This window comes from Gymnoscopelus microlampas, assembly GCF_963454915.1.
Source record: "Gymnoscopelus microlampas genome assembly, chromosome: 14".
Lineage (NCBI taxonomy): Eukaryota > Metazoa > Chordata > Actinopteri > Myctophiformes > Myctophidae > Gymnoscopelus > Gymnoscopelus microlampas.
Genome location: NC_139951.1, coordinates 38,753,520 through 38,779,130, shown reverse-complemented (window position 1 = coordinate 38,779,130; position 25,611 = coordinate 38,753,520). Strand labels below are relative to the sequence as shown.

At 41.8% G+C, this 25,611-nt stretch overlaps 2 protein-coding genes across 2 annotated transcripts; one reads left to right on the top strand and one right to left on the bottom strand.

Annotated features, from left to right (window-relative positions):
* Nucleotides 1-333: 333 nt before the first annotated feature.
* Nucleotides 334-6,158, bottom strand: bccip (BRCA2 and CDKN1A interacting protein). Its single transcript, XM_084078458.1, has 7 exons — nt 5,970-6,158; nt 5,468-5,542; nt 4,747-4,827; nt 4,546-4,641; nt 3,021-3,208; nt 2,140-2,308; nt 334-1,151 (listed from the first exon to the last, which is right to left on the bottom strand). Exons 1-7 carry the CDS (start codon nt 6,111-6,113, stop codon nt 981-983), a joined length of 924 nt encoding a protein of 307 aa, XP_083934584.1. The 5' UTR covers nt 6,114-6,158; the 3' UTR covers nt 334-980.
* An 877-nt stretch (nt 6,159-7,035) lies between these two features.
* On the top strand, nt 7,036-25,536 carry uros (uroporphyrinogen III synthase). The gene is made up of 10 exons (XM_084078461.1): nt 7,036-7,058; nt 8,848-8,931; nt 10,049-10,132; nt 10,242-10,338; nt 12,424-12,498; nt 14,398-14,472; nt 14,584-14,667; nt 15,328-15,413; nt 24,350-24,448; nt 25,088-25,536. Exons 2-10 carry the CDS (start codon nt 8,869-8,871, stop codon nt 25,211-25,213), a joined length of 789 nt encoding a protein of 262 aa, XP_083934587.1. The 5' UTR covers nt 7,036-7,058; nt 8,848-8,868; the 3' UTR covers nt 25,214-25,536.
* The last annotated feature ends 75 nt before the right edge of the window (nt 25,537-25,611 follow it).

The window sequence follows — 25,611 nt, the reverse complement described above, 5'->3', positions numbered from 1 at the left end:
TGTGTTTATGCCAACCTGTAAAGCCGTACAGGACAGCATGGCGCTGTGCCACTGATAGTGAATTGGTGACTGATTGTGTGGTGTAAATATTTCTGTTCAGTTGAGCTATATAATACTGTCTGAACTAGACAATGTCTCCCCCTATGGGAGAAGCTACTGAATATTCAAATACAATACAGACTTGTCTTATAAGACCAGGCTTATACATTGAAATGTTAATATTCAATAGTCCTCTTAATGTCATTTGATGGGCTAAAATGACTACTTATGCTGCTCTGCAAAACTGGTGTCTGTGGCTCGACATTACTTCTATTTTCACAGAATTACACATGAAACTTTACACTCTTTCATTTATTTTGATAACTTTCTGGTATAAAATTCATGAAAACGATGACTTTTAATGCAATGTTTGACAATTTCTTATTCAGTGACGCATCAGAATTGTAAACACATTTTTGCAGTATGAACGGTCTCAGGTGACTTCCTTTTTACATTTATGTCTTGAGGTAAATTTGGAGATTCTTTTAACCCATTGATACCTGGAACGCTTCTGTGTCACTTTAGATGTCTTTGGCTATTCAAAAATAGCAGATGTACAAGCTCATAGCGCGGCACCGAGTGCCGCGCTACGAGCTTGTAGATCTGCTATTTTTGAAAAATCGTGAAAATATTTTTTTTATATTTTTTTCCGAAAAACTGTTAGGATTTAGATTTTTTTTTAAGAATCGCCTCAGGTCTTAATGGGTTAATATATAAATATATAGTGAAGCAAACCTAACCCAGAGAAATCACTTCCACGTGGCCTATTTTTAAGAGTCAGGCTTATGACTTAACAGTATTAATATTACTGTGGCTGATTCCCAAAGCATTTTCACTTGGCGTATTTTTACCCAATATTTGCATGGGACCGTTTCCAAAAAGAGTCCAATGTGCACAATCTGTACATTACAGGTCTACAAAGTGTTTATTGTTGTTGGCTTTCACACGCTGAGGTACTGCGTCAGCTTGTCCATGACGGCGGGCATTCTGTCTGCTGGTATCAGCATCACTGTTCGGTAGGGCTTCATGGGCACGTCGTCAAAGGACCACCTGCCACTTAGACAGGTGTCTGCCTCGTCCTCGACTGAGTAGTGGAATTTCACCGTGGCTTGCTGAAAGAAAAAGAGAAAGAAATGATAGACTGTTTGTGAACTGGACTAATGGTGCATTTAACCCATTTAGACTGGGTAAGTGTCATTTTTAGATTTCTTTGGCTATTAAAAGCAGATCTACAAGCTCATAGCGCGGCTCCGAGTGCCGCACAATGAGCTTGTAGATCAGTTTTTTTTTTTTAAATCATTCAAGTTTGTGCAAATCTTTTGAATATATATATATGCGTTTTTAAAGCAAACATTTGCGACTAAAATCTTTGCTTCTGGGTATTCTACAAATGTCTTCTAAATCCAAACAGTTTTTTCTTTGAAAAACGTATGTTTCTATATCAGTGGTTCTCAAACTTTTTCATGTCGCGGACCCCCCCGAAGCAAAGATTTGAGTCAAACATGTTCCCTTTATAAATATGTATATTCAAATATTTGCACAAATGTTCACGATGTCCCAAAAATAATCACCCACCCTGATAAGGACTTCAAATTGTAGGAGTTGAGGCATTACATTTTGTTTGACTCTGTTCCACATATTGTGAAAATAGCCGATCTACAAATTCGCCATGCGAGGCGTTGTGAGCTTGTAGATCTGCTATTTTCTAAATCTCTGCCTCTTACTATTTGTCAATTTGGCCAATATTTGACCAGTTTTTATAGTATAGTTTGCATATTACTTTAGATGCAGTGATGCTCATTTTTATTTAGGTATTAAAAAAGGTCTAAAGTCCTGTCACTTCACTGTCATGTGGGGACACCGACCCACAGGTTGAGAACCCCTGGTTTAAACAGATGCTCGTTTGTTTACCATAGGTTCTTTGAGGCACTACACCGTCCTCTCTAAAGTCTACTTAATGTTATTTGTTGACCACCAGAGTTCTGTGCTTGCTCTGCTCATTCCGATCTGCTCATTCGCTCTGGATGAGAGCGTCTGCTAAATGCCGAAATCGTTTCCCCCCCCACTACAACTCAAACGGCTCTTTTTAAAGCAATATACCTCGTAGAAGAACTCCTCCTCTGCATTGATGAACTCCATCTCTTCTTTAGGAGGGGCTCCTCTGGCCGGGATGCTCTTGGTCGCCTCTTTGCACGTCTTGCTGATCATCAGGCAGTAGTGACACCTTCCACTCGGCTTGTTTGTCCTCTGAGCTTCTGCCAGTTCCTCTCTGAAACAACAATTTACATTCATTTCAACTTTTTCATGTGCTCCTGACCGGCTAATCACTGTTTCAGTGTTACGGTCACAGCTGAGATACTTTGTACTACCATGGTAGAGGCGACGGAGTCGCTAAATGTTACATTAATTAATTTTTAAAAAAGCACAAAAAAAAGTGGAATTCTGGTCACATCTGAGCTCGACCTCATTATCGTTTGACTCACAAGCTTGTAGATTTCTTCTCTTTCTTGTAGCTATTACTTTTGACAAATCGTGAGAATTTGTGCAAATCTTTGAATATATATATATTCAAAGTTTTGCACAAATGTTCACGATTTTTCAAAAATGGCAGATCTACAAGCTCATAGATGAGCTTGTAGATCTGCTATTTTTGAATAGCCAAAGAAATCTAAAGTGACACAGAAGCTTTCCCGGATTGAATGTAGGTTAAACCAGGCTGGAGAGAGACAAACGGTGCAGGTGGCATAAAGGTGGCTGCATGCTACCGTTCTAGGCGATTATGATACTAGGCGCTCAAATAGTCCGGTGATTTCGGTTAGTAAAAACAGAGAGATGTGTTGGGGTGAGCGGCGAGTCGCTTATCACCGCGGCTCACTGACGTCACACGTTGTGGTTTTCAAACCACCGCGCTGAGAGAGGGTGACCACCGAAAACGGTAGCATGATGCGACCCGCTTAACGAGGACAGGGAGGGGGACTCACTGGAGCTGCTTGTGCAGCGGCAGAGCGATCTGCGGAGGCACGTTGATGAAGCGCTCGCTCAGCAGCAGACCCACGGGCTTGCTGGTGTCGTTGAGGATCTGCTCCAGCTGCTCCGTCACGCTGTGGGGACAGCTCTTGTCGCACTGGTCCATGAGGAGCTCCTTCACCTCCTCCACGCACTCCACGCCCTGCCCGGCGACAACGTTCACAACACACGCACACACACACACAAGCACAGGAGGAAACCAAAACAAGTCAGCTGGGCATTTCTAGATTTCTTTCTTAGTGTTTGGTTGATAGAAAGCAGGTTAAAGTGTCGAGTGCCACCTGATTCGGATGCTATCGATGCATTAATCTCTCAAGAACAGATTCCGACCTGCGGTGGAATCTGTCGGAGCGGTTCGTCCTAACCAGTGCGCATTGGCTAAAAGTGGGCGTGCCTTCAGATCAGGAAGTGGGCCGCGCTTTACCCAATCAAATGTAGTGGGCGGGATTCACGTGTCCATCCACCATGATCCACCCTCCCCCCCTCGAAACTAGCCGAAACTAATTTAACAATAGCGTCCTCGGAGCGGACAAAACCACGGAAAGATATTCACATTTTAAATTACTCTTTCATCATAGAAACAAGTGGGCTTATAACCAAAACCATCCATGTTCTCTGGGAGAAGTGGTGTTAGTGTTCCGTGTAGAAATATTGTTAGTGGGAATGAAAACATGGTCGCACCAACCGGAAGTGATGCGCTATAGGCAGACATGAAACCGGTGTTTCCCTGCGCTCTAGTCTAACATTATACTCCTGCCAGACTCCACAGAATATCAGAAAAGCAGAGGTCGCTGTTTTTCATTTTCTGTGGGGTCTGGCTACGCGAGACTATCGATGCATTGAATGGGACATTATCACGTTGAATCCATGGATTAAAGCTAGTTTAAATCTCACGACTGAAAATGTCCTAATGTGCGATTTGTGAAACCGTGTGAAAGGATCCCCCACACACACTAGCGCCGATTCCTAAACAATGAATACAATATGTAAAATTAGGCAGCTTTAGTAATATTGTTCCTGCTTTTTTACATACTGCCAACCATGTGAAGAAATCACAGATTCAGCCTTTAAACCTTTGCTTTTATATGAAATATCCGAGACGATTAAGATATTATGGAGGATGCTTCTTAACATATTGCTAGTTTGAACACTTCAAATGCTCTAATCTTAAAATAGCCTTTCTACAAGCTCTCAATGCGTCGCAGACGCATTGAGAGCTTGTAGATCGGCTATTTTTGCTGCGCAACATACTTCCATAGAAGACATGCTGGCTTCCATGGAATCCAAATGACTGAGAACTTTAATCCATGTGAATCAGACCCGAATGGGCGAAGTAGGCAACACACTGATCTACCCACGATGTATGTATGCATGTATGTTGCCTACTTCGCCCATTCAATGGTCTGATAAAACGTGATAATGTCCCATTCAGTGGCATTGATAGCAATCGCAGACGATCAAAGTGCCAGCATCTATTACCTTTCTCTCTGTGAGGTTCAGCATGCTGATGAAGCCAAACACCTCATTTGGGTCGACTTCGTCATCGTCGTCTTCATCTTCTGGTACCTCAGCTTGCTAGAACAAGACGCATACATACATTACCACAGCTGCAATGCACACAAGTTCTTCTGGCAAATGGTGACGGTTGAGACCAGTTCGAATACAAAAAGGTATGTTTACCCTGATGACACTCCCGATGTGATTCTGCTGGATGATGACGTCTGTCATTTCTGAGATGTTTACATGGGCTTTCAAGAAGAGCTGTATTGAAACAAAGCATGAGAAGGTCAGTGAGGCAGGGGGGGTCTTAGGGGTCTTCAACAGGGGGTCTGGGATCCCTAGGGGGTCCTCAAGAGTTACAAAAGGGGGGGCCGCCAAATGTTTGTGTGATTTTTACATTCTAACCACTTGAACCCTAGCATCCATATTCTGAGGGTAACATTCCCCAAAAATAGCAGATCTACAAGCTCACGCCTCACAGCGCGAGGTGTTGTGAGCTTGTAGATCGTCTATTTTCGGCAAATAAGTTTGGTGTAGGTGGGGGGAAAAAGAGCAGACCAAGTACAGAGTGAAAGGTGAAGTTTACCAAGTATTGAGGGTTTGTGTGGTTAAAGTCTGAAAATACACATGAACATCAATCCAACATGATAGTGCTGTCAAACAAGTCTATGAAGCCATCTATGAAATCTATGAAAAAGTTTAATCTGCAACATTATTTCATACAATTGGGAGGTCAACAGGGGGGTCCCTGCTTCATCTCTCTCTCGGCTAAGGGGTCCTTGGACTGAAAAAGGTTGAAGACCCCTGGCTTACATAGTATACTACAACATTAATCATATCAGGCAAAACAGGACTGGCATCACTTGGCGCCCCATACATCCATACATACATCCATACATACCTGTTGCAGGAGTTTCTTAATTCCGTTGAAGTCGGTGTGTGCAATGTTATGGGCTTCAAAGTCCACCATAATCTCCTATAATGGGAGACAAAGATGACACTTAGATCCCATACTATATAAAAAACATTCCATAACATGCTACGTTTGCTATATTGCTATAAACCTGCTACTGATAAATAGCAAAACAACGTCGCTTCCAACAAGTTATAGCTGACAGCTGGGTTAGCTTAGCTACCGTCCTAGCTAGCTTACAGGCTTTCCGCAGAACCTGTGGGAAGCCTGGTTTCTATTGAAAATCAACAGGTGTGATCCGGTCTAGAGCCCGCCTACTGTATCCGGTCATTTGCCCGCACACACACAAATGAAAGAAACGTTTCCGTATCCGGTATAGACACAGACCGGATCAGCAACTTAATGCAAAGCAACTTGATCCCAGTCTACTATTAGGCCATGCATGCAGGAACAGGAGTGTGTTTTTTTTGGGGGTCATTTATCTCTTTACTTCGTTGATTTCCTCTTCGGACGCCTCGCTGTCCTCCTCCCCTGAACCATCGTCTCCATCCAGGCCCTCGTCGTCCGAGCTGTTGTCGCTGTCCTGGGGGTTTTCACCCAGACCTGTGGCTCGTCTTTTAGCTGAGGAGGCCATGCTTTGCTTTGCTGCTATAACAATCTGTTATCTTATTTACCACGCTGGCTGGGACAACGATAGGAGGAGGCGGGGCAGCAGGGGTTATAGCTAGTGTTGCCAGATTCTGTGAGAGAAACAAGCAACCAGGTTTAGGAAAACCAGCCTAAAAGAAGCGACAATGGGCCACATTCATAAGCACTTTAACATATACATCAGCTATTTGAAAATAGCAGATCTACAAGCTTACAACGCGTCGTGATGCGACGCGTTATGAGCTTGTAGGTCGGCTATTTTCAAATAAAATATTGCGGGGAAATTATAATAAGCAGATCTGGCAACCCTGGTTATAGCCAGTGTTGCCAGATGCGAGAGAAATAAGCAACTGGATGAAAACAGATCTTGAGAAAACATTTTGAATATTATGTTTTGAACAACACAAATCTGGTGCACCACTGGTTTAAACAACATTATGAAGGAACCCCACATGAGCAACTACACTTTAGAAACAACTTCAAGCCCAAACAACCAACTTTACAGAAAAACAAGCCCAAAGTCGCTTATAATAAGCAGACCTGGCAACACTGATTATGGGACGACCTTAAGCGCGAGCTGAGAAACTGGAACGCCGTGGCCGCCATTGTGGCTCAAGATGCTCTCACGGCGCCATCACTGATAAGCGTCGGAGCCAAAATGGCCGCTCAGTTTCACACACAGGTTTCACGTCGATCGAATGGAATAAACCACTTGGGATAAAAAAGCAAGGACACGTTTTTAGATCGTAAAGACATTATCTTGAACTAAAGTTTGTGTAAAAATTAACAATGAATTATTGTATTAGCTATTATTTAGCATTTAGTTTGTATAATTTGAAATATGGCCAGTAAGCTATATGATAAGTCTCAACGACACCCCCCCTTCTTGACTGTAGTTAGTAGTGGAATGGATCGACTGTGGGATGTGGAGGTACAGTGTTTACATGCAAGATTCCTCTTTATATTGGTTATTTTGGGGGGATTGTTTTGAGCAATGCATGTCACTTATAGGCGTAATACAACGGTTATGATTGTACTGTGTTGTTGTCAGGTCCCATGGTGACATTACATTGGGCAAATGTAGGAGATCAGCTGTAGTTCTCGCCACTTCCCCCTTTTAATGTAAACAAAAGACTGTGGTCAGTGTATAAGCAGTGGTTTTCAACCCTTTTCATGCCAATGACCCCCTAAATTGATATACATTTGGCCGCGGAACCCCATCTGAAAATATTTTGTGCTTTGGTGGTCCCCGAGCCACTGATTGAGAACCAGAGGAATGGCCAACATAATGCTTATTATGTACATTTACAATGGCTCAGCTGCTGGTCATAATAATATGAATATATGACAGGTCTTGTATCAAGGCTTACTGCAGCTCCAACCAACCATATAAGCTTCAATGTTCCTTCACGGGCCCTATGTCATTGCTTCTCAAAGTGGGGTCCAGGGACCCCCAGGGGTCCTTGAGGGAGTTCCATGCGGTCCCCAGCTAAATGATGGGTAGTCGAGCACCAATAAATGGACCCTTATGAGTCTGTAACTCTGAGAGTGTACAAATGGAACCATTTGTACACTCTCAGAGTTAAATTAACATTGCTTTTACAATATAAATTGGAGTCCCTGAGATAGAAATGCCATTAAATGGCGGTCCGTAGCCTAATGCATGTCAAACTGGGGGTCCTTGAAATTAACATGGTTGGAAATGAACTGCTAGAGCCGTTGGGGGTCCTTGGCATATCTTTTCAAATGGGGGTCCGCAGGCTAATAAGTGTCAATTTGGGGGTCCTTGACATGAAAAGGTTTGAGAACCACATGTCTCCTACAGGCTTGGTACTTGCTAGATTATTTAGAGATTCAGGCTAACCTTTCCTACCCAGGTTTCTTCACTTATGCGCCTGTTACAATGTCCCAAGTATGGAACACCTTTACCTAAAGAGCTTAGAGAGGAAGGCTATGTTGAAATCTTTAAATTACACAATATATTTTCTTTATCCTCGCCTTTCTATAGCAAATATTTTCACAATGTTAAGGCATTATTTGTCATTTTTTATTATTTTGATTGATTATGGACTAAAGGCCTTGTAGAAAACATTCAGGGCATATTTGCCAGCACTAGCCTACTGTATATATGGAGATCCCCATAGATGGAGACAATCGACCTACGAAGTCGTCATAGAGACCTAAACGTGTCATAGATACGGAGTCTGACATCAGCGAACCCATCAAAGAGAATCCAGTAATAGTTGGTTAGCACAGCCTAAAGCATATTCTCGAAGTGGCTTTGGATCTGGTTAACGAGTCAGCCGATTATCATTTTTAACAGGCCTGATAATCTTAACTATTTTAATGCAAAGCACTCTATTTTTCTCGCTTGCTTCCTTTTAATCTGTTTTCCTGTTTTTGTTTTTGAATCACTTTAAGCAATTTGAGTTGCATGTTTTGTATGAAATGGGCTATAAAAACATAAGTTTATTATTAATATATTGGTGATAGTGATAATAATTATAATATAATAATAAGTCGTATAACTCAGTTACAGAATAATTGTTTATCACAGGGCAGCCACATTGTTATCAGTAAGTTGCACATGACAGTTGGGTGTGTAGTTTTCTTGCTATACTCATTCACACCCTCTATCCTCCTTTTCTTGACATGCATTTGAATCATTCACTTCATTTTTCCAGCACTATTGGATTGTAATTTCTATTCTATTTCTGCAGTGATCAACAACCTCTATCAACATGCATGTCCTGCTTCTGAAAGAGCCAAAAGAGGGAAACTCAGGCCCTGACCCTTACATCAAGGTAAAAGCTGATAATCTGTTTAATACTTCGTTCATTGTATGATTTGTGTCATGTCAAAATAGCAGATCTATAAGCTCACAACAATTGGCACCATGATGTGGTGTGTGTCACCTTTTCTTTGTCTTTTAAATGTGCTGTTTTCAGCATTCCACATTTTTGAAAAAAGTTTAGAAAAATATGTAACAATAGAGCACTAAAGCACTATTTTATGATAATAATCATTGCTTAAAGTTTAGAGCAGTGGTTCTCAACCAGTGGTCAGGGGACCACCAGTGATGCTTGAGGGGGTTCCATTTTTTGGGGTTTCTTGGCATGAAAAAGGTTGAAAACCACTGCTTTAGAGAGTGTTTGTTCAGTAACTAGGGTCTACCCGGCTCTCCAGCTCTTCTATAAACAGAAAAAAAAAATTCAGGTGGGTTGCAAAGTGTCGGTCAATCAAGAGAGAGTACCCATTTATCAGCCTCATTTCTATAGTGTTCCAATTTTGTCTGCACGTTTCTTTGTGCCATCACTTCCAATTTCACTTGTTTAATCTGTATCCTGTCCGAGTTCTCTATCCTTATTGGATAAAATTGGTATCCCGACCTGAAAATGCATTTTTACTCTATAGCAATTGAGTACTATCAGAATATATAGCTATTTAATCACTTACCCTACCTTAACCCATTGAGACCTCATTCTACATGTCTCCTAAATCTCAACAGTATTCTGAAAAACGTATGTTTCTATATCAGTGGTGCTCAATCTTTTTCATCTCAAGGACCCCCAGAATTATATGTATTTGACCGCGGACCCCCATCAAAATATGTTGTTCCAGGGACCCCCCAGAAGCACAAATTTGAGTTACAAAATGTTTGCTTTAAAAATATATATATATTCAAAGATTTGCACACATTTTCACGATTTTTCAAAAATAGCAGATCTACAAGCTCATAGCGCGGCACTCGGTGCCGCGCTATGAGCTTGTAGATCTGCTATTTTTGAGTAGCCCAAAGTGTAAAATAATGCTTTTTAGCTCAAATCTAAAAAATGACACAGTTCCAGGTCTTAATGGGTTAAGTTATTACACAGCAGACAGTATGATGACATGCACGTATCATTTTTTTTACTTCCACAGGAGTTGGCATCCCATGGTCATAAAGCAACCCTAATTCCTGTGCTGTCTTTCAAGTTTGTCTCATTAAATACCTTGTCAGATAAGGTAAAATCACTTCTAAAGCAGCGCATAAAGTGTGGATTCCTTGTTGTGTGCCGTTGCAGCTGTTATTATGACGAGTTCGTGTCTCTCTGCTCTGCTCTCTCCCCTGCAGCTCTTTCAGCCAGACAAACATGGAGGACTGGTGTTTACCAGTCCTAGAGCCGTGGAGGCCGTCGCCATGTGCCTACAGGCAGAGCAACGGAGAGAAGGTTAGTTAGTTAGTACACACCAGCCGGTGGGAAAAGTAGTAGTATCAATACCGAAATGTAGAAGTACTCTGTTACAAGTAAAAGTCCGGAATAAAAAATTTACTGATATTGGTATCATTTTTAGATTTGAGCTAAAAAGCATTATTTCACACTTTGGGCTATTCAAAAATAGCAGATCTACAAGCTCGTAGCGCGGCACCGAGTGCCGCGCTACGAGCTTGCAGATCTGCTATTTTTTTAAATTCGTGAAAATGTGTGCAAATCTTTGAATATATATATTTTTAAAGCGAACATTTTTAACTCAAATCTTTGCTTCTGGGGGGGTCCCTGGAACAAAATATTTTGATAATTTTGGGGGTCCTTGACATGAAAAAGATTGAGAACCACTGATATAGAAACATACGTTTTTCAGAATACTGTTGAGATTCAGGAGACATGTAGAATTGGCTTCAGGTCTCAATGGGTTAAAGTACCAAGAGTGAAATGTTTGAAAATAGCCTATGTATAAAATAGGGCTAAAGTGGTTCATGTATGTATGTTTTATAATATGATAATGTATATCTGCAAAGTAACTCGTAACTAAAGTTTTCAAATAATTGCAGTGGAGTAAAAGTACAATATTTGCCTTCTGAGATGTAGTGGAATAGAAGTAAAAGTATTGACAATTGGAAATCATCATCATCATCATCATCATAACCTTCATTTCAGCTCGGAGTACAGTTGAGGGGCAGGCCCTCATTTTCAATGTAGCCGAGATACAGAACACCGTAATCAACAGGAATAGACATTCACATAATAGGAACATAAGATACGTGAATCAGAGTACAGAAAACAGAAAGCACAGCACTCAAAACCTGAAATGACCTAAGGATGGAAGTGATTTGATTTTCAAGGACCTCTGGAGCTCATTCCAGGCAGATGGAGCACTGACAGAAAATGCTGTCTTGCCTAACAAAATACTCCATTAAAGTAAAAAAAAAAATACCTCAAAATTGTTGTTCAGTATAGTACTTGAGTAAATGTACTTAGCTACTTTACACCACTGGTACACACACAGCCTTTCAAAGTGGGTCCGTGGCCACTAGGCGGTGCCAGAGGGCCTATTGGAAACAAGAAGAAGCTACCAATGTCTTCTAAATCCTAACAGGTTTCTGAAAAACGTATGTTGCTATGATATCAGTGGTGCTCAAACCTTTTCATGTCAAGGACCCCCAAAACTATAGGTGTTTGGCTGCGGACCCCCATCTCAAAATATTTAGTTCCAGGGACCCCCCCAGAAGCAAAGATTTGAGTTACAAATGTTTGAAAAAATAGCAGATCTACGAGCTCATAGTGTGGCACTCGGTGCATATTTTCAAACATTTTACTTTTGGTACTTTAAGTATATTTTGATGCCAATACTTTTGTACTTCTACTCAAGTAACATTTTGAACACAGGCCTTTTACTTGTAACAGAGTGTATTTATTTATATTGTGGTATTGCTACTTCTTTTGCTTAAGTGAAATATCTGAGTACTTCTTCCAGCACTGATTCTATTCATGTCTGACTATTCAAGACCTATTCAACTTCAAAACAACTTTATTTATACCTCCTAGGGACAGTTGGTCTCAAGCAGTAACGGAGATGTACAATAACATACGGACAAACAAATACTCCCAAGGAGCTAAATGTTGGGGGAAATCAAGTAATTTGGTAAAAATATGATATATATTCTTTAAATAAAGTGGAAATAAAAAGCCCACGGAGCATATATAAGTCATATTGCCCAGGGGATGAACAATTTAACATGGCGGTTAGTTTTACAAGCACGTAAAACGTAACGACGCCCCGATGGCAACAGAGTGAATTCACCTTCTAAAACACGTCCAGGAGAAGAAGCCAAAGAGCTTGGAGTTTGGGAGTGAAAATGGCTGAATATCAGATGTCAGTCGGGTGGTGGCCTCAACCACTGGACTATGTAGAAAAACACCTTTTATCACCTCTGTGTCCGACCTTTCTTGCCTGATTGAAACTTGAAATAACGATGATGTCGAACACACTAAAATCATTTGAACTAAACTTGAATATTTCCAAAACATTTTCAGAGTGGAACAATTCTGTGAAAGAAAAATGGAATTCCAAGTCCGTCTACGTGGTCGGAAGGGCAACCGCAGCACTAGGTGAGAGTAATGGAGGCAACATTTCCTCGTTCTAATTTAAATTCTCAAGTTTGTTGCATGGTGAATGATACTGGGCGGGCAGTGGCTCAGGGGTAGAGTGGCTGGTAGAGCGGGTCGGATGGCAACCGTGAGATTCCCAGTTCGATCCCGGGCTCCCCCAGAATTAGTGTCGACGTGTCCCCTGAACCCCTAATTGCTCTCGATAGGGTTGTCCGATATTGGCTTTTTTACCGATAACCGATATACCGATATTGTCTAACTCTTAATTACCGATACCGATATCAACCGATACCGATATATGCGGGGATTATTGTGATTAGGGTAAGCTCAAATTTCATATCACACACACCATATACAGTAAGAACTCCTGTAACTTATTTATAAAGCAAAAAAAAAAAAAACATTTTTATTTTTTCAAAAACCGATACCGATATTTTCCCGATATCAATTTTTATGCTAATATCGGCCGATAATATCGGGAGGCCGATAATATCGGACATCCCTAGCTCTCGATGAGCAGGTTGGTGCCTTGCATGGTTTCCTCTGCCATCGATGTATATGAATGTGTGTGTGTGAATGTGGGTGAATGTTAGCGCTATATAAATGCACCATTAGCATTTACCATTTATACTGTTATACTGCGTTCAGAACTTCTTTGTGGCAAACACCTGGAGGTCACAGCAAGCTGTCAATTGATGTGACCGACCGCACTCAGTCAACAGGATCTGGGGCTGAACACAAGTGACAGTTTGCTGTGATACAGACCCAAGGTGTTTGGTGTTTATGCACCTCACCCCCCCCCCCCCCCCCCTGTTCCTCCAAGCGAGGAGGCTTCCTTTCCTATCCATTTGTTATTGCTTAGCCACTTTAAACCAGTGTTTCTCAACCAGTGGTCCTTGAAGGGGTATCAGGTGGTCCCCAGCTAAATGGAGAGTTGGTAACCAAATGGACTCTTATTAGATCTTTAACTCTTGAGAGCGTAAAATGAAACCAAATGGACCCTTACGGGTCCATTTGGTTTCATTTTACTCTCTCAAGAGTTACATTATTGTTCAACATCCGCATTACTTAATTTACAAGAAGTCACACAATTAGAGAATGTAGAAGAATTGTTATTTTGATCAACGTTTGCCTGTTATCTCTCCTATGGTACCAACATCAATACAGCACGAAATGTTATCCAACAATGACAAAATATTAAAAGTTTTGAGTCTGAGAGGCTAAATCTCATCAAACGGTGGCCAGTGGCTCAAATGCCGAATAAATAATGGACCTTGATATGAAAATGGTTGAAAACCAACCACTGACTAAAGCCATATACTGTATACTTAGTTGACCGGAGTCAAGGCTCTATACTAGGCCCTTTTTCTTTTCCCTCTACACCAATCATCTTTGCCAAAAATAGCCAAACTGCAAGCTCACAATGCGTTGCGATGCGTTGTGAGCTTGATCAGCTTTCTTCACAGAGTGTTCACCCCAAAATAGTGATGCTAGGGTTCATATGGTTAAAAGTGAGGTTTAATAACGGCATGTGGCCAGTCTATGACGTCAAGTCATCCCCAAAGTCTCCAACCTGACAATGACTTGCACGTATACATTGAAAGTTCTTGAAAGTATAAAAAAAAAGGCCTTCCTTGGCCTACTGGCTGCCTGCACAAGACATTATCCCTGATTCTGAACACAAACAGACACACACACGCGCGCACACGCTCTCACCCTCTTCTAGACGGCTTGCCTCCTGCAGTTATGCCGAAAAAATTGTTTGACATGAATCATAAAAATGTAATAGTTCAGTATCATCATTTTAGAAATGATTGTGTTTCCTGGTGTGTCGGTATGAACATGTGACACACTGTACTGTACAATGACTCGTTGTGTGTGTTACTGTATCTTCCACAGTGCAGAATCTAGGTCTGAATCCTTTGGGAGAGGATACCGGGACGGCGGATGTTCTTTCGCGCCTCATCCTCGAACGTACGTACTTTCATTCTACCACTGTCAAATATAAGTTAGGATAATAGATGATAAAAGTGTGTTATTGACCCGATGATGATATGCCCTCATAACTGAAATTGTCATCTTCAGGAGAGGACACAAATATTTTACCACTCTTCTTCCCCTGCGGTTCAATCAAAAGAGAAGTCCTGCCCACGGCTTTGAGGGAAAATGGTAAGCATTTTCCTTCTCCTCCAAAATTAACCCATTAAGACCGGGAACGCATCTGTGTGACCACTTACAGTAAACCATTATTTTATACTTTGGGCTATTCAAAAATAGCAGATCTACAAGCTCATAGCGCGGCACCGAGTGCCGCGCTATGAGCTTGTAGATCTGCTATTTTTTGGAAAATCGTTTTTTAACTCATTTTACTCAAATCTTTGCTTCTGGGAGTCCCTGGAACAAAATATTTTGAGATGGGGGTCCGCTGACAAATGCGTCATGTCAAGGACATCATTTTGGGGGTCCTTGACATGAAATAAGGTTGAGAACCACTGATATAACAACACAAGTAAAAGGATTTTAGAAGACATTTGTAGAATCCCCCAGAAGCAAAGATTTGAGTTAAAAATGTTTGCTTCAAAAAAATGACATATATTGAAATATTTGCACACAAAAAAAATAGCACATCTACAAGCTCATAGTGCGGCGCCATGAGCTTGTATATCTGCTATTTTTTGAATAGCCAAATACATCTTAAAATGACCCAGATGCTTATCCCGGTCTTAATGGGTTAAAACTCAAGGTGACAGAATTCCCACTGGCCTCGCACTAATTATGAGAAGATGGTAATTATTGCTCCCCGTGGGATTTGGGTTTCTTTTGTTTCAGGAGTGTCCCTGGAGACGCTGACTGTCTATCAAACCTCCGAGCATCCAGATCTGGAGAGGAATGTGAAGAACCATTTCACAGAACAGGTACTTATGCAGTGGTGGAAAGTAACTAAGTACATTTACTTAAGTACTGTACTTAAGTACAATTTTGAGGTATTTGTACTTTACTCGAGTATTTCCAATTTCCAACACTTTTACTTCTACTCCGCTACATCTCAGAGGCAAATATTGTACTTTTACTCCACTACATTTACTTGAAAACTTTAGTTACTAGTTACTTTTCAGATATAAATTATGATATAATGAAACCTACAGTAACCACTTTAGCCATATTTTATACCTAGGCTATTTGAAAATAGCAGATCTACAAGCTCACAACGCGTCGCATCGCGACGCGTTGTGAGCTTGTAGATCTGCTATTTTCAAATATTTAGTACTTTTACTTTTGGTACTTTAAGTACATTTTGATGCCAATACTTTTGTACTTTTACTCAAGTAAATGTTTAATTCTGGACTTTTACTTTGTAACAGAGTATTTTTATATTGCAGTATTGGTACTTTTACTTAAGTAAAGCTTTTGAGTACTTTTTCCACCACTGTACTTATGTCACATGACTAGATTATTACTTATTGATGCAAAAAAAAAAAAACGTTTAACAAAGGCACACACATGCATGCATTGCAAGCAATAAATGCCCAGGCGTTAAGACAGAAAGGACGTGTTAAAATAGAACTAGGAGGCCTGGACCGATGGCGTAGCGGTCCAGTCAGTGTAGCCTGACAGCGTGTCGCGGGTTCGAGTCCCGACCCCCGACGGCCCCATTTCCTGTCAACCTACTGTCCTGTCAATAAAGGCGAATAAAAATATATATAGAACTAGGAAATCATATGGATCTCGGGATCCTCATAGAAACGGCTTGGCTCCAATGTGGATCTTTAGACTTCATTTGACCAGCCTCACCAACATCAGTGATCTATGACATTTATCGTCTATAACATTACATTATCTATGACAGTATGACTCCAAATCCAGGAGGAGCGAGATCCGATACCGACCTCGACGTTGCCATGCCATCGTCGCGACGCTACTGACCGTCGGTTGTTCGGTCGGTTGCGTCGCGACGCTACTGACGGCGACGCGACGCAACCGACCGAACAACCGACGGTCAGTAGCGTCGCGACGCAACCGACCGAACAACCGACGGACCGACCGAACAACCGACGGACCGACCGAACAACCGACCGACCCGCGGAGTCCTTCACGCACCAGGCAACGTCAATTTCCATCCGATCCATCGACCTTATCTGCGCTCTTCTGGCGCAGCCCCCCCCCCCCACCTGTCCCCCCCACCTGCGTGACCCCCCCCCCCCCCGGGACCCCCCCCCGGGACCCCCCCCCGGGACGCCCCCCCGCCCAAGGGGTGGATAGTAATAATTGTATATTTTGCGCATTTGATCCAGAGTAGTTGAGATTTGATTCGGCCATATCTTTCTGAATGTAACTTGTATTTTTATAATTGTATTTTTTATATGATCTGTAAAGTTTATATTTTCATTTGCTACCAGGCATGAATTCATTATAATTTATTATATATATTTTTCCTTATTTTCTTTCTTTATTTACACGTGCGTAATAAACGAAGCATTTTGAGATTTCATCCGCCCAGATCTTTATGAATTTTACTTGAATTATTATAATTTTAATGTTTATATGATCCGTACATTTTATATTTTCATGTGGTATCAGGCATGAATTTATTTTATTATTTTATTTCATGTATTTACATGCGCGCAATTACACGCATCTAACTATTGGACTCAGCTCTGGGGACACGGTGCGGCTGCAGAGTTTACCTTGCAACAGATATGATAGAGCAACTTAAGTGCCTGCAGAACTTAATAATATAAGCACACTTATTCTCCAGGCAGACAGACAGAAACAGTCTGTCTGTCTGTCTGTCTGTCTGTCTGTCTGTCTGTCTGTCGGTATATTATGTTACGAGCGACCAGAGTCGCTGTCCTGGCGGAGACCGCGGAGTCCTTCATGCCACCAGGCAACGTCAATTTCCATCCGATCCATCGACCATATCTGCACTCTTCTGGTGCAGCCCCCCACCCACCGGACCCCCCCTCGGCCCAGGGTTTCACTCCTAATAATGTTATATTTTGCGCATTATTGACACAGAGGTTGAGATCTGTCATTCATTTCCACGCGCGTATACGCACGTATCTATCTATCTATCTGTCTATCTATCTATATATCTATCTATCTATCTATCCATCTGTCAATTAAACTATCATCTGTCACAAGGGTTTTCAGCCCAAGGACCCCCTGAGAGAGAGATGAAGCCGGGACCCCTCTATATAAGCTCAGAATCGACAGCAGCTATATTTATTTTATTTTAATGTCAATAAAATGTATTCTCTAAATATTATAGGCTACTAATATTTCCTGAATGAATTAACTTGGTAAATAGGGTCGGGATGACATGTTGCTATAGTCATTAATTACCCCAACCAACATCAAAGTTACCGTGCATTATCATTAAATCAAATAAAAGTTTATTATTACATCTGTCTTGCCTGTATGTCCTTTCACGAAAGCAATTGGCACTACTTTATTTAGTGTCCAAGCATTTGGAGAGATTCAGTTTTAACCTATAACTCATCTCTGAAGTGTCTATGTTACTTCTGTGTATTAATTATGAGTTGATTAATACTCAATAAAATGATACATGTTGAAATGTAACTTTCGGATCAGCGCGCATCATGCGCTGTAATTTCTCCTTCACTTTGCTGCCCAAAAATAGCTGATCTACAAGCTCACAACGCATCAGCGGGACGTTTTGAGGAAATCCGATATTTTTGGAGAAGCTCTTCTGTCTATTTAAATGTTCTGTATGAGTCATAACAGTAGCCTGGTTATTAATCTACAATCACCATTTAACGCCGTTGATGAAATGACTGAGCGCGTGTCTGAGCGCATGTCAGGGTGTGTGTGTGTGTGTGTGTGTGTGTGTGTGTGTGTGTGTGTGTGTGTGTGTGTGTGTGTGTGTGTGTGTGTGTGTGTGTGTGTGTGTGTGTGTGTGTGTGTGTGTGTGTGTGTGTGTGTGTGTGTGTGTGTGTGTGTGTGTGTGTGTGTGTCTATCTCCAGCAATGTACCGCTTGCCTACAGCTGCCCGCCCCTAAACCCACAAAAATATACAATATAGAGGGGGTCCCTGCTTAATCTTTCTCTCAGCTAGGGGGTCCTTGGGCTGAAAACCCTTGTGACAGATGATAGCCGTTTGAAAATCGCGCAAGAATTAACAGCTAAACTGTTGATAAATAGATAGCAAAGGATAGACAAGACAACACAGACAGACAGACAGACAGACAGACAGACAGACAGACAGACAGACAGACAGACAGACAGACAGACAGACCCAGGCCGTGGGAGGCCTCAATCACACTAACCGATGCGCTTTCTTAATTATAATATATAAGAATAATAATTATAATAATCCTACACTTCGCATATATGAATTATTATATTATGACCATACACTAACCACTTCCGACCTATGTTATACGCTATTTGAAAATAGCAGATCTACAAGCTCACAATAAACGGGCTAAGCTTTGGTTAGATTGCTATTTGTTGAACAATCACCGCGTTGGGACCGCGCTTGGGGGGTGGCAGCTGTACCGCTGGAGATAGATTGATAGATAGATAGATAGATAGATAGATAGATAGATAGATAGATGAGATATTTAGATAGATTAAAAGATAGACAGACAGACACACAGACACGCCTTTTTTTAGGGTAAGTTTATTTCATTTTTCATTTCTGAAACAGCTCCATTGGCAGCGCAAAGGTGGAGCTTGGGGGTCCCTAATAAAACCACCAAAAAGGTTAGACTACAATGGGCTATATACATGTAAAGTCGACGTTGTGTATTATTATGTTACGTGCGTAATTACGCGCGTCGCAAAAATCTGATTGATATCGTTAGATAAAGTTCATAATTAAATATAATATATTCATGACTGATACCAAATGAAAATATAAACTTGAAAGATCATAGAAACATTAAAATTATAAGAATTCAAGTACAAATTGGCAGAGATATGGCCTAATCAAATCTCAACCGCTTTCTGTCTCCTGCACAAATTATGCTGACCTACAATAGTTATGAGTGACCCCCTGGGCTTGGCGGAGGGGCTCCGGGGGGGGGGGGGGGGGGGTCGGGGTGGCACGGGGATAGCTTGTGGGGCTAGCCTACAGTGGGATGTACAGTACACGTTGTGTATGATTATGTTACGTGCGTAATTACTTTGAAAAATCATGTGCGGCATCCAAGAGCATCAAAGAGCAGATCCAATGCAGCAGACTCTGTATCGTGCTTCAGAGCTTGTTGATCGGGGGGGGGGGGGGGGGGCACGCAGGTGGGGGGGGGCACGCAGGTGTGGGGGGGGGGGGGGGCTGCGCCAGAAGATCGCAGATATGGTCGTCTTGGTCGATAAATTGACGTTGCGGTGCCATGAAGGATCGACTCCATGGGTGGCCCGACGGAGTCAACCAACGGCGTCGGTTTCGTCGGTTGGGTCTCGACGGCGTCGGTTGCGTTGGTTGTGCGTCGCAACGCTACCGACGCCGTCATTAGCGTCGCGCCGCTACTGACGGCGTCGCTACTGACCGACGCAGTCAGTAGCGTCGCGCCGCTACTGACGGCGTCGCTACTGACCGACGCCGTCAGTAGCGTCGCGCCGCTACTGACGGCGTCGGTACCGTTGCGACGCACAACCAACTCAACCGACGCCGTCGAGAGTCAGCATAATTTGTGCAGGAGACAGAGAGCGGTTGAGATTTGATTAGGCCATATCTCTGCCAATTGTACTTGAATTCTTATAATTTTAATGTTTCTATGATCTTTCAAGTTTATATTTTCATTTGGTATCAGTCATGAATATATTATATTTAATTATGAACTTTATCTAACGATATCAATCAGATTTTTGCGACGCGCGTAATTACGCACGTAACATAATAATACACAACGTCGACTTTACATGTATATAGCCCATTGTAGTCTAACCTTTTTGGTGGTTTTATTAGGGACCCCCAAGCTCCACCTTTGCGCTGCCAATGGAGCTGTTTCAGAAATGAAAAATGAAATAAACTTACCCTAAAAAAAGGCGTGTCTGTGTGTCTGTCTGTCTATCTTTAAATCTATCTAAATATCTATCTATCTATCTATCTATCTATCTATCTATCTATCTATCTATCTATCTATCTATCTATATAACTATCTATCTATCTATCTATCTATCTATCTATCTATCTATCTATCTATCTATCTATCTATCTATCTATCTAACTATCTATCTCCAGCGGTACAGCTGCCACCCCCCCAACGCGGTCCCAACGCGGTGATTGTTCAACAAATAGCAGATCTACAAGCTTCGTTATTGTGAGCTTGTAGATCTGCTATTTTCAAATAGCGTATAACATAGGTCGGAAGTGGTTAGTGTATGGTCATAATATAATAATTTATATATGCGAAGTGTAGGATTATTATAATTATTATTCTTATATATTATAATTAAGAAAGCGCATCGGTTAGTGTGATTGAGTGCCTCCCACGGCCTGGGTCTGTCTGTCTGTCTGTCTGTCTGTCTGTCTGTCTGTCTGTCTGTCTGTTCGTCTGTCTATCTATCTATTTATCAACAGTTTAGCTGTTAATTCTTGCGCGATTTTCAAACGGCTATCATCTGTCACAAGGGTTTTCAGCCCAAGGACCCCCTAGCTGAGAGAAAGATTAAGCAGGGACCCCCTCTATATTGTATATTTTTGTGGGTTTAGGGGCGGGCAGCTGTAGGCAAGCGGTACATTGCTGGAGATAGACACACACACACACACACACACACACACACACACACACACACACACACACACACACACACACACACAGACACACACACACACACACACACACACACACACACACACACACACACACACACACACACACACACACACACACACACACACACACACACACCCTGACATGCGCTCAGACACGCGCTCAGTCATTTCATCAACGGCGTTAAATGGTGATTGTAGATTAATAACCAGGCTACTATTATGACTCATACAGAACATTTAAATAGACAGAAGAGCTTCTCCAAAAATATCGGATTTCCTCAAAACGTCCCGCTGATGCGTTGTGAGCTTGTAGATCAGCTATTTTTGGGCAGCAAAGTGAAGGAGAAATTACAGCGCATGATGCGCGCTGATCCGAAAGTTACATTTCAACATGTATCATTTTATTGAGTATTAATCAACTCATAATTAATACACAGAAGTAACATAGACACTTCAGAGATGAGTTATAGGTTAAAACTGAATCTCTCCAAATGCTTGGACACTAAATAAAGTAGTGCCAATTGCTTTCGTGAAAGGACATACAGGCAAGACAGATGTAATAATAAACTTTTATTTGATTTAATGATAATGCACGGTAACTTTGATGTTGGTTGGGGTAATTAATGACTATAGCAACATGTCATCCCGACCCTATTTACCAAGTTAATTCATTCAGGAAATATTAGTAGCCTATAATATTTAGAGAATACATTTTATTGACATTAAAATAAAATAAATATAGCTGCTGTCGATTCTGAGCTTATATAGAGGGGTCCCGGCTTCATCTCTCTCTCAGGGGGTCCTTGGGCTGAAAACCCTTGTGACAGATGATAGTTTAATTGACAGATGGATAGATAGATAGATAGATATATAGATAGATAGACAGATAGATAGATAGATACGTGCGTATACGCGCGTGGAAATGAATGACAGATCTCAACCTCTGTGTCAATAATGCGCAAAATATAACATTATTAGGAGTGAAACCCTGGGCCGAGGGGGGGTCCGGTGGGTGGGGGGCTGCACCAGAAGAGTGCAGATATGGTCGATGGATCGGATGGAAATTGACGTTGCCTGGTGGCATGAAGGACTCCGCGGTCTCCGCCAGGACAGCGACTCTGGTCGCTCGTAACATAATATACCGACAGACAGACAGACAGACAGACAGACAGACAGACAGACAGACTGTTTCTGTCTGTCTGCCTGGAGAATAAGTGTGCTTATATTATTAAGTTCTGCAGGCACTTAAGTTGCTCTATCATATCTGTTGCAAGGTAAACTCTGCAGCCGCACCGTGTCCCCAGAGCTGAGTCCAATAGTTAGATGCGTGTAATTGCGCGCATGTAAATACATGAAATAAAATAATAAAATAAATTCATGCCTGATACCACATGAAAATATAAAATGTACGGATCATATAAACATTAAAATTATAATAATTCAAGTAAAATTCATAAAGATCTGGGCGGATGAAATCTCAAAATGCTTCGTTTATTACGCACGTGTAAATAAAGAAAGAAAATAAGGAAAAATATATATAATAAATTATAATGAATTCATGCCTGGTAGCAAATGAAAATATAAACTTTACAGATCATATAAAAAATACAATTATAAAAATACAAGTTACATTCAGAAAGATATGGCCGAATCAAATCTCAACTACTCTGGATCAAATGCGCAAAATATACAATTATTACTATCCACCCCTTGGGCGGGGGGGCGTCCCGGGGGGGGGTCCCGGGGGGGGGGTCCCGGGGGGGGGGGGTCACGCAGGTGGGGGGGACAGGTGGGGGGGGGGGGGCTGCGCCAGAAGAGCGCAGATAAGGTCGATGGATCGGATGGAAATTGACGTTGCCTGGTGCGTGAAGGACTCCGCGGGTCGGTCGGTTGTTCGGTCGGTCCGTCGGTTGTTCGGTCGGTCTGTCGGTTGTTCGGTCGGTTGCGTCGCGACGCTACTGACCGTCGGTTGTTCGGTCGGTTGCGTCGCGTCGCCGTCAGTAGCGTCGCGACGCAACCGACCGAACAACCGACGGTCAGTAGCGTCGCGACGATGGCATGGCAACGTCGAGGTCGGTATCGGATCTCGCTGTCTCTCTCCAAATTTGGGCAAGGTTTCAGCACCGAACAAAGCCACATTGACTTCCATTATACGAAAACGCATCTGTGTCATTTTAGATATAAGCTATAACAATTAATTTATACTTTGGCTATTCAAAAATAGCAGATATACAAGCTCATAGCGTGGCTACGAGCTTGTTGTAGATATGCTGTTTTTGAAAAATCTTGAACATTTGTGCAAATCTTTGAATATATATATTTTCTTTTGAGTGCCATTAACGTGTTTCACGTGTTTTTACCGCTATGGCTCAACGTGCCAATGACGTGTTTGACGTGTTTTTGAAAAAATTAGTTTAAAAAAAAAAAAAAAAACATGTTCAGAACCCAAGATATCATCATCTGAAGATTTGCAGCTCCATCCACTCCTTGTTTGACTTAGAACTGAAAAAGGCTGTATCTCGCTTCCTAAGCACTTTTTGTTGTCTGTGAAAAAAACTCTGGCACTGGGACAACATAATTTTTAAATATTTTTCGTTTATTCGTTTTTGTTCTTTTACATACTCATAGGTAGTAAAATTGAGTGCCAGAATTGCCAAACGTTTAAAAAAAAAAAAAAAATTCTCGGGTTAGGGTTAGAATGAGTTAAAGCGAACATTTGTCACTCAAATCTGTGCTTCTGGAAGTCCCTGCATAGCAGATCTACAAGACCACAACGCATCGCGCTGCGACGCGTTGTGGGCTTGTAAATCGGCTATTTCCAAGTGTAAAACCAGCCATTGCGACGCCATCAAGGCACCGCCAAAATACATTTTAGTCGACTAAATCAACTGTAGATTTAGTCGACTAAAACCTTATGATATTTAGTCGACAAAAGCTAGACAAAAACGTTTCAGATGACTAAAATATGACTAAAACCAAATGGAATTTTATTCAAAAGACTACATTTGGTGTCAAAATCAACACTGGTGTATGGTTCTATTTCTACTTTATTACTGTTCCCTTATTGATACTGCAGGACCAGGCTTTTTAATTTGTCTCATGTATTCACAGGGCACTCCGGCCTGCGTAGCTTTCTTCAGCCCGTCAGGAGTCAAGTTTTGCCTCGAGATTGTGCGCAGGCTGTCGGGTGACCAGCTCAGTCAAGTGAAGGTACTTCAGTCCTATCATCATCATCATCATCATTTCACTGACCTGCTTTTCAGTGCTCTTTAGAGCCATGGTTCTCAAAGTGGGGTCCGGGGACCCCCAGGGGTACTTGAGGGGGTTCCAGGGGGTACCCAGCTAAATGATGGACAGGAACCAAATGGACCCTTATGGGTCTGTAACTCTGAGAGTGTACAAATGGAACCAAATGGACCCTAACGGGTCCATTTGGTTCCATTTGTACACTCTCAGAGTTAAATTAACATTGATTTTACAATATGAATTGGGGTCCCAGAGATAGAAATGCCATTAAATGGGGGTCCGTAGCCCTAATGCATGTCAAACTGGGGGTCCTTGAAATTAAAATGGTTGAGAATCACTGCAAGAGAGCTGTAAAAATCTTCTCTTATGGGGGTCCCTGGCATATCCTTTCAAATGGGGGTCCGTGGGGTAATAAGTGTCAATTTAGGGGTCCTTGACATGAAAAAGTTTGAGAACCACTGCTTTAGAGCACTGAAATTCTATCGATTTTGGGGTGAACTATCCCATTAATGTTCGCCTAATGTGGCATGCCCAGAAGAGGGATGCTAGGGTTCATGTAGTTTAAATGTTTTTTTTTGTGTGTGTTTTTTTGTTGTTGTCTAGTTTGCAGCCATAGGACCGACCACAGCAGAAGCCATGGCAGCAGAAGGCCTGTGTGTTAGCTGTTCTGCAGAGAAGCCCACCGCTGAGCACCTGGCTGCAGGCATAGCCAAGGCTCTACAACAATGACCCACAATCTACAACAATTAAGCAAAGATTCTTAAATGTAACCCACAATCGACAACATTTTAGTCCTTCCTATGTATTATACGTGTATGTGTGTGCGTGTGCGTGCGTGTGTCAGTGCGTAGACTACGCACTGCTATGTAATTTATTAATTGGATCTCTTAATTTATTGTGTTGCAATTATGTTTTGCAGTCGTTTGGATTGTGTATTTTTGAATGTGTGTTATCTCATGAAAGTTCCATGTGCTGGATGTGTAATACCATTTTCTGTTGAGTTTGGTTAAGAAAAAAGGTAAAGGTTGCCTAAACTGTATTTTTATCAAATAAATGTCTCCGATAAAGAGGGTTTGATTGGTGATTAATTGTCGTTTTCTGTTAGACAGAGTGGAAGAAGGCCGTTG